We start from the raw sequence: 10,000 nt of genomic DNA on the forward strand, positions 1-10,000 counted from the left end.
AAAGTTTTTTTAAAATACAAAATCAATCAAATCCATCCCACCATTATGGGTATCACATGTATTGTAAGGGAATTTTAGCAATTTCTTAACCTCTTAAAATGTTTCATGACTGGTAATGAAATGAGAAATATGTTATATTTTGAGTACTCACGGTTAGTAAATACTCCACGGCGCGGTCCGGGTTGTTGTAGCTGGCCCGCAGGGCCGACACCACGGCCTCGCGCTCGTAGCCCATGGACATGATCTCCGACACCAGGTTCTCGTAGGCCTGGCCTGTCACTGCCAGGGAGGGAGAGACATCAGCATTTTTTTCATCAATCCAAGGATCAGTCGCCAATTTACCGAGAATGGACGCAGCCTCCTCCAGTAGGCCCAGCTCATCCGCCAGGCTGACAAACACAAACACATTTCTGGTTAATTATGTCTGGAAAATTGGAGTGTGATTTATTTAACCAACACTAAAATTAGTGCTGGGTTTAATAATCTGTATTGAATCAATTTTCCTTTTCAAATCTGATATTGATTTATAAAACATATATAAATATATATATATATATATATATATATAAATCTATTATTTTAATATCTCTTTCCCATAAAGTCATAAAAAATTTAAAGGCCAATTTTTTCTGTATCTTATTGTTTTCTTGAAAGGAAAAAAAAGGCCTAGTGGTAGAGTGTCTGCCCTGAGACTGGTAGGTTGTAGGTTCAATCCCTGGATCATACCAAAGACAATAGAACCCATTGCAGCCATGCTTGACACTCAGCATTAAAGGTTGGAATTGGGGGGTTAGATCACCAAATGATTCCCGAGCGTGGCCCCTGCTGCTGCTCACCGCTCCCTCAGGGGATGGGTCAAATGCAGAGAACAAATTTCGCCCCACTTAGGTGGGTGTGACAATCAGTCGTACTTTAACTTTATTTCAATCAAAAACATCTTATCAAGCCAAGTTACATTTTGACAAAGAACCTCTTATTTATTATTATATTGATTTTAAAAAAATCTGAGAAAAAACATAATTTCAATAATAATTTGGAATGTGGTGTGAAATGTGGCAGCACCGTGAAAAGGTATTTGACCCTTTCTTAAATTCTTAATTTTTTTTTATATAGTAATTCTCTTGCTTTTTGTGTCAAGTTTTACAGTCAAGCGGGCATGACAAGTAAAAAGCCTGAAGCAAGCATACTTTGCTGCCTATTCCGGGAATAGTGCGAGTGAGTTTTTTTCATTTGTGTCTTTTTGTTTTCCTTAAAGTGATGTTTTATAGGGATATATAATGATACATCAAAAATCTAATATTTAAACTGCTTAAAATATGTGTCGATGTAAAAAAGAAAAGAAGAAAGCATAGATTTGCAATGTTATGCCTTGCGCAGTTTTTCATTGTTTCTAGTCAGACCTTTTTTGGGGACCGATAAGTTTTGCGGATATCGGATATCTAACGTGGTTAGATCTTTGTAAGTAATCAATTTAATGTTTTGAATTTTGTAAGTGGCTCCTCGTTTACTTAATGACACAATTTATTGTCTGTGTGTTTAACTGCCTGTGGCCGCTGTATCTGATGAATAACACTCAGTGAAATGCATGTTGCTGATGTAGTGTCTTATTAGTTTAGACGAGGGGCTCATTGTTACAATGGTTGAACACATCTGTTTAGTCTTTGTGAAGGGAAAAGGTAAAAGAATCAACATGAATCCTCAACAAAGCTTCTGGAGCTTCATTCTTCATACCATCTGTCTCGCTGCACAAAAATGAGAACGTCTTGTGTTAACCGCAAAACACTGATAAGACAAAAAAGTAGTTAAACGGTCAAAATTATTAGTTCATTGTGGAGTTTATTTTTTATTTTTATTTTTTTATCGAAAATCCAGAACTGAAAATTTAAAAACGGATCAAATTTGGCTTGAGTGGATTGTTACATCTCTAATGTTATATGAAAAAGCGGCCGTGGCTCAGGGTGTAGAGACGGTGGTTCAGTAATCAGAAGGTCAGCTTCCCGCCTCATGTGTCGTTGTGTCCTTGGGCAAGGCACTTCACACACATTACCTCTAGTGCTACTCACACTGGTATATGAATGGTGTGAATGTTTGGTGGTGGTCAGAGGGGCCCACTGGCAGCAACGCTTCCGTCAGCCTGACCCAGGACAGCTGTGGCTACTTAAGTAGCTTACCGCCACCACAGAGCGAATGAGTGAGTGCATGAATAATGTATCCACTCCATTGTAAAGTGACTTTAAGTGTCTAGAAAAAGCGCTATATAAAGCCGATGCATAAAAATAAAAAAGCGACTCCTGCCATCATCTATTCTAAGAATTATTGAGCCACTGTCACTTTGTGACAAAAGCGGTTACTGCTTCATGTTCTCACCTGGAAGGTGATGAATGGACAGATGCTCGACTTCCCGCTTCCTCTGTCAGCGTGTCGTCAGGCTTCTGCGTGTCTGTTATGACTGTTGGAGGGGTTACGGCATCGGAGGGGTCTTTGGTGGCTGCTGACGGGGGAGACGTATCTTCGGGAGAAGTGGTTGGGGTGTTCTCTGGGGCGGGCGGCGGTGCCGTTTCCAAAGCCGTGGTGGCTGGGAATTCTTGTGTGGGGACGCACACAGATGAGGAGGGCGAGGATGAAGATAAAGAGGCCAGTTCTGATGTCGAGGAGGAAAAGGGGGGCAGTGCAGATTGGGGGGTCGACTTCGGGGGGGTTTGAGGGGCAGGGGCTGCTTTGGGCTACAAACAAAGAAAACGTGTGAAAGTTTTGATATTCACAACATCATCATCATAGTTGCCAAATGTATCTAAAGGGGAAATAAACCCCATTTTCTTTGTTCATTTTTGGCAAGAACACTTTGCCTGCACCACCACTAGTCTAAACACTAGGGGTGTGCAAAACAATAAAAATTGATCCTCATAAGAATCACGATTGTCATATACTATGATTCAGAATCGATATAAAATGTCCCAAAATCAAAATCAATTTTATTTATTTTATACTGTCTTGCCCTTGTTCGTTTGTGCCTTTATTGGTAGCGCTGTTCATGCTGTACACAATTTCGCCACTAAACTCCTCCACCTTCTTGATCTCTTCTCTATGTAACCTCACTCACTTGGGTCCCTCCCATTCACATGTTTAGATTGTAATTGTTGACAATGAATGCATTGATGGACTTTTTTTCTGTCTGAGTTTGAAATGTCCGACTGCATTTGAATGCACCTCGTTTCGCCAAACCCAAGCGATGTCAATGTTTATGCTCCTGTTAGTGGCTAGTTGCTAACGCCGGAGACTTGTGCCGGATCATGCAATGAATACAAGACTAATTAACTAGCAGTTTCTTAGCATCCTTAATTAGCAATTGACTATGATTTGGGGATGGTGTTGTGTACTGTTGATGTTGAGTAAGAACAAAATTTCAAAGTTAGACTAGAAAAATCCAGCACGCCCATGTGCGAACCTAGTGAGGATATGCAGTGCAGAAAAATGGATGGATGGATGGAGTTTGAAAAATTTGTTGCACCAGAGCTCTAGCAAGAAGGCCGACCCTCCAGCTGAGTGTGGCTGTTAGAGCGCCTCATTTCTTGCTAGACAGTGAACAGAGTACCCCATGGAGGTGGACTTTGGGTAAAAAAACTAAGTGAAGCAAACCCTTTTTAAATTGAATATATAATGACCTGTGACCTTATGTGCTTATATTGAGGGCTTTTTACAGAAAGCAAATCTGGCATGAGAGAAACTGCAAGTAAGCTGCTCATTTCCTTATTCTATTAAGGTACTGGTGCCCAAGTCCAGTCCTCGAGAACCCCTATCCAGCCTGTTTTCCATGTCTCAAACCTCCAACACAGCTTATTTATGATCAGGATCATTATCAGGTTTCTGCAAAGCTTGCTGATCATTGGATTCAGCTGTCTTGGAGGAGTAAGACATGGAAAACAGGCTGGATAGGTGCTCTCCGGGACCGGACATGGGCACCTCTGCCTTAAGGGCTTGACACACAAGAGGTTTGCTAACCACAGTTAGGTTAGTTAGTTAGTTAACAAACCTATTTTAAAAATGGTTGCATCAAAACGTGTTAAGCTGGACCAATAGATTTTTCTTTTTGATAATGAACACTGTTTGATATTAAAGTACCAATAAGGAACTTTTCAACCATAATCAAATATTTTCATAGCTCTTCTGATGATACATCAACTTAAAACTAGTTGAAGGGTACCTTTACCATGGCCTGAGGGGGCCTGTATCATTTTTACTGGAACTAAGCAACTTTGAGGAGGATGGTAGGAACACAGCCACACACAAAAACGACAAATGTGCTGACTGCTATATGGCATATGTTACTTCCCCCTTTCCCCATTCGCTACAGACAGAAGTCAATTTGAATGTCTATGCACAATTACTGCTGTCCTGGCAGAAGCTGCAAAACAACTTTTTAGAAGTTTTGTCTGAGGAGACAAAAATAATAATAATGGAAACTACCCAGGTAAAAGGGCAGTCAAGGATCAACACCGGCCCAGCTTTCATTCGCTGGAGTAAGCTAAAAAACAACGCAATGCGCTTGTCCTCATGCTAACTCTGATCTTCCTTGAGGCATAACATTCTCGCTTTTGTCCATATGGTGCCGCCATAATCAGCATAAACTGAAAGTTCCTTAGTGTTGCTTTAAAGGAAAAACATTTTGAAGGCTAAAATGGCACCAAAGCTAAAATAAATGATCCAATTATTGTTAGTAATATCATGCTAAAAAAGAACTTGACCGCAGCCGACAACCCAACCTGTGCAGCTCCAAACGCAAGCTAATCCCTGAATAGCATGCTTACTCGGAAACAGAGAAACAGAGATGTATGTCGGTGAAAGGAGTCAACTTGTGGATTAATTTTGATTGCGAATTGAAACTTGTGTAACTCAATTAAGAATTTCAAATACATGTATAATTGCAAGATTATTAATAGTAATGAAATGGCAATGTAGTTTAGAGTTATTGCAAAAATATGGACAAAATATATTCTTCTATATATGTATGTCAGTAATAACACATTTTTGTAGACATTTGCATGCGTATATGCAGTATATTGTTGGACTTATGTGTAGACGCAGTATGTGAATGTATGAACTTGTTTGTAATAGTTGTTACCTTGATGTAGTATTATGCGAAATATGTTGGCTGTTAGAAAGGGGTGGTTTTTTTTAATGAGTTAGTTATCTACCGATTTCTCCAAACAAACTGATGAACTTGAAAATGCAATATCATTTTCCTGAACAAAAATACGTGAAGACAGTTTTTGACAGAAAAGCGGGCGATCCTGGCCAAAACAAAGAACATTTTCATTATAATTATAGTTTTCTAAAGTTAAGATTTTTTTAGTTTTTTTAAAAGAATTTTTGTTTTTATTTCATTTGTTTGACAACTTGTTTTCTCTCTGTAGTTTTCATAAACTCTAATAGCCTTGGTTGAAACTGACCTTGGTGACCATGAGAACCACAAAGTTCTTTTCACTGATGTTGTATTCTTTCAGCATCGTTTCGTCGGTCAAGATTTTGCCTAGCGCGAAGGAAAAGTGTCATGAACAACAGATTGCCTTTAAACAACTGACATGCGATATGATTTATCATTTTGTCTAACGGCATCCGTTCGTCACCTGCGTAGATGAGCTTTTGTCCCGCGACAGGAAATGCATCTTTTCCTCGCTCCTGCTCGATTCTCTCCTTCAACACTTTCACCTGACAAACACAAAACAATAACGTTACAGTCAGAAATTACAATAATTCAACATAACGCTTGACAAAACAATGGTCGTGTAGTAGTATCTGTGAAACACTTAAAAAAAAAAAAAAAAAACTTAAGGATCAAATAATATCAATTTTTTTACAGCATATTTGTTGCCATAGCTGAATTGGCTGGTTAAAGAGAGGCAGCTCTGTCTCATCCTGCTGCAAATCCTGTTGGACCAATGTGGCGGCCGGTGTGCTTGTTGTGGCTATACAGCGTCTCGGTGAGTCAGCCTGTATTTATAAAATAGATGGGCTGGCATTCCTATCCCACCACTGGACTCTATATATGACGGAGAGCTAGTCGCATAGCTGTAGACCCCACCCACCTGGGACACAAACTATTTGTACCTCTTCCCTGCGGAAAAAGGTACAATAGTATCAGGACGCGCACCAACAGACTGCTGCATAGCTTTTTCCTCAGAGCGGCGAATTGCATCACCCCATCTCCAAACATACTCACCCTCCGCTCAACTACGGTTTATGTATTTTAAACTGCAAAGACCCACATTGTATTACACTTTAAAAAAAATGTTACAATATCCTACCTAGTTGCACAATTCATCTGCACTTTTGAATTATTTATTATGGAGTCCAGTTTGGTATTTTTAAACTATGTGCCTTTTTAAATTGTGCCGAAAATTGCTGTTGCTGGAACAAAATTTCGTTATGCTTGCATAATGACAATAAAGATTCTTGATAATTTTCTCAAAAGATGGCTATGTGTATTGTAAAACACGAGGGACGCCAAAAATAAAATAAAATAATAATAATAATAAACGCCAGTTCAAATCGGCCTTTCGGAATTTTGTCTGAAATCCCCAATGGTCAGTCCGCCTCTGCTCACACCACTCGTGCCGATCTATGCGTTGTTCCTATTTCGTTTTTTGTTGTTGATTTTTCCTTTTGTTTTTTCTAATGCCTGGCTCACCGGCCCTCTGGACCGGCGGCCCACCGGGGAAATCCCCGGTACCCCCCGTGGGTCAGTCCGCCTCTGAGTCTCGGCATCAGCCCTGAAAAAAAGCACATCGGTCTATCTCTATAACGGACCCACATTCTAGCATTTCAATGATCACAAAGATGTTATCAACGAGTTACAAAAGCACACGCGCTTCAATTATCATGATATGAGGAGCAGTAACAGCTCAGTTCACATCAAAGCCAAATATGAAAATAATTCATAACTTGCTCACTTCTCAAATCCATCCATCTATCCATCCATTATCTGAACCACTTATCCTCATGAGGGTCGTGGCCAATTTTCATAAAGTTGACTCTTTTGTCAATGACAAAACATAAGCTATCAATACAGAACATGAAGCCTTGACTTTGGGGTTTCGTGACATCCACAAAAATTGAATGCAGCAACACTGCCTGTATGAGCTTTAACGTTGCTGCAGGTACGGGTAAGGCTGGACAATTATGGAAAAAATAATCGTGATTATTTTGATTGACATTTAAATCATGATTAATAAAATTATTATTCATTATTTCATTTATTTAAAAATAATTACATATATTTTTTAAACTACTAAAATATAACTACTCAAAACTATTATTTTGGCCTTGATCCCATCACGTTAAACACTATTCTTTTTGTCAAGTATAAAGTAACATCAATATTTTCATTCTTCATTTTCAAAGTTTAGCATTTATTACCCTATTTATCTTTATCTTATGTTATTTTTACAAGTCTGGTGATTTATTGGGCTCGCATGGGACCTCAGGGATTGTATTTTGTGGTATGTCATGTGGAAATGTATGTTGGTCTGACAAGAAAAAAATCCTGTCTTCTCCTCAAACAACATTGCTTGTCTCACCAGTTTTATAGACCTTTCCTTTCATTTAATTTTAGCTGAAACACCTGACACTTTTCTCTACACTTTCCAGGCTGCCTGCACACGCTTCTTCACTTCCATAATCTCCATTACTTTGGACTGTTGCCCCTCAATACTTAAACTCCTCCACCTTCTTGGTCTCTTCTCCCCGTAACCTCACTCTTCCACTTGGGTCCCTCCCATTCAAACACAGATAATTAGTCTTGCTATGGTTCACCTTCATTCCCCTCCTTACCAGGGTAAACCTCCATGCCTCTAGCTTCTCCTCCACATGTTCCCTGCTCTCACTACAGATAACAATGTCATCAGCAAATATCATAGTCCATGGAGATTCCTGTCTAACCTAGTCTATCATCCTGTTCATTACCATAGCGAACAAGAAGGGGCTCAGAGCTGATTCCTGATGTAGTCCCACTTCCACTTTGAACTCCTCCGTCACACCTAAGCACACCTCACCACTGTCTTGCAGTTCTCATCCATGTCCTGCACCACTTGAACATACTTATCTGCCACTCCAGACTACCTCATACAAAACCACTCTCTCTGGGCACCCTGTCATAAGCTTTCAGATCTACAAAGACACAATGCAGCTCCTTCTGACCTTCTCTATCAACATCCTCACAGCAAATATTGCATCTGTGGTACTCTTTTTGGGGGGGGGGGGGGGGCTTGAAACCATACTGCTGCTAACAAATGTTCACCTCTGCCCTCAGTCTAGCTTCAACTACTCTTTCCGCTTTATTGTGTGGCTCAACAACTTTATTCCTCTGTAGTTGCCACAACTCTGCACGTCTCCCTTGTTCTTAAAAATGGGCACCAGCACACTTCTCCTCCATTCCTCAGGGATCTTCTCACTATCTAAGATCCTGTTGAACAACCAAGTCAGAAATTCTACTGCTACCTCTCCCAGACACTTCCATACCTCTACAGGTATATCATCAGAACCAGGTGTCTGTCCACTCTTCATCCTCTTCAATGCCCTTCTCACTTCATCCTTACTAATCTTTGCTACTTCCTGGTCCACAACAGTCACCTCTTCTATTGTTTTTCTCTCTCTCATTTTCCTCATTCATCAACTCTTCAAAGTACTCTTTCCATTTTCCCATCAAACTACTGGCATCTGCCAACACACTTCCATCCCTATCCTTTATTATCCTAGCCTGCTGCACGTCCTTCCCACCTCTGTCTCTTTGCCTTGCCTACCTGTATAGATCAGTCTCTCCCTCCTTACTGTTTAACCTAGCATACAAGTCATTGTAAGCCCCTTGTTTGGCCTTTGCCACTTCTATATTCACCTTATGCTGCATTTCCATTTACTCCTGTCTACTTTCTTCAGTCCCCTCAATGTCCCACTTCTTCTTAGCTAACCTCTTTCTCTGGATCCACTTCTGCACCTCCTCATTCCACCACCAAGTCTCCTTATTTCCTTTACTTCCAAATGACACACCAAGGACTGTCCTACCTATCTCCCTGATCACATTTGCTGTAGTTGTCCAGTCATCTGGAAGCACCTCCTGACCATCCATAGCCCGTCTCAACTCCTTCCTGAAAGTCATACAACACTCTTCCCTTTTCAGCTTTTCCACCATTTCTTCCTCTGCTCTGCCTTTGCCGTCTTTGTCTTCCTCACCATCAGTCGTTCTATAAACTACCATCCTATGCTGTCTGGCTATACTCTCACCTACCACTACTTTGCAGTTGCTGATCTCCTTCAGATTACACAGTCTACACAAGATGTAGTCTACCTGTGTACTCCTACCTCCACTCTTGTAGGTCACCCTATGTTCCTGCCTCTTCGAGGAAAAAAGTATTCACAACAGCCATTTCTATTCTTTTTGCAAATTCAACCACCATCTGTCCTTCTGCGTTCTTCTCCTGGATACCAAACTTGCCCATCACCTTCTCATCACCACTGTTTTATGCGCCAACATGTCCATTGAAGTCTGCACCAATGACAACTCTCTCACTTCTAGGGATGCTCTGCATCGTTTCAAGGTCCAACTAAAATTTATCATTCTCCTCCATCTAACATCCTACCTGTGGCACATACCCACTAACAACATTGATCATTACACGTTCAATTCCTAGCTTCATGTTCATCACTCTGACACTCTTTTTACCTCCAGAACGTTCCTAACAAACTCTTCCTTCTCCTACTCCATTTCTCTTCCTATCTACACCATGATATAATAACTTGAACCCTGCTCCTAAACTTCTAGCTTTGCTCCCTTTCCACCTGGTCTCCTGAACACACAGTATGTCCACCTTCCTCCTCTGCAACATGTTGACAATCAGCTCTCTACCTTTTCCTGTCATAGTTCAAACATTCAAAGTCCCTACTTTCAGTCATAGACTCTTGGTGTTCCTCTTCTCTTTCTTCCTACGAACACACCTTCCTCCTCTCCTTC

General features: G+C 40.6%; 1 protein-coding gene across 1 annotated transcript in view; it reads right to left on the bottom strand.

Moving 5' to 3' along the window:
* LOC144062767 (uncharacterized) overlaps positions 1-10,000 on the bottom strand; it is a 59,093-nt gene that overhangs the window by 17,970 nt on the left and 31,123 nt on the right. The window contains exons 13-17 of the mRNA XM_077584460.1: positions 5,625-5,706; positions 5,448-5,527; positions 2,368-2,723; positions 343-389; positions 152-279 (exon numbers count right to left, since the gene is read on the bottom strand). Coding sequence (XP_077440586.1) covers positions 152-279; positions 343-389; positions 2,368-2,723; positions 5,448-5,527; positions 5,625-5,706 — 693 coding nt within the window. The remainder of the gene's footprint in view (positions 1-151; positions 280-342; positions 390-2,367; positions 2,724-5,447; positions 5,528-5,624; positions 5,707-10,000) is intronic.

The sequence above is a fragment of the Vanacampus margaritifer genome, chromosome 13 (assembly GCF_051991255.1).
Source record: "Vanacampus margaritifer isolate UIUO_Vmar chromosome 13, RoL_Vmar_1.0, whole genome shotgun sequence".
NCBI lineage: Eukaryota > Metazoa > Chordata > Actinopteri > Syngnathiformes > Syngnathidae > Vanacampus > Vanacampus margaritifer.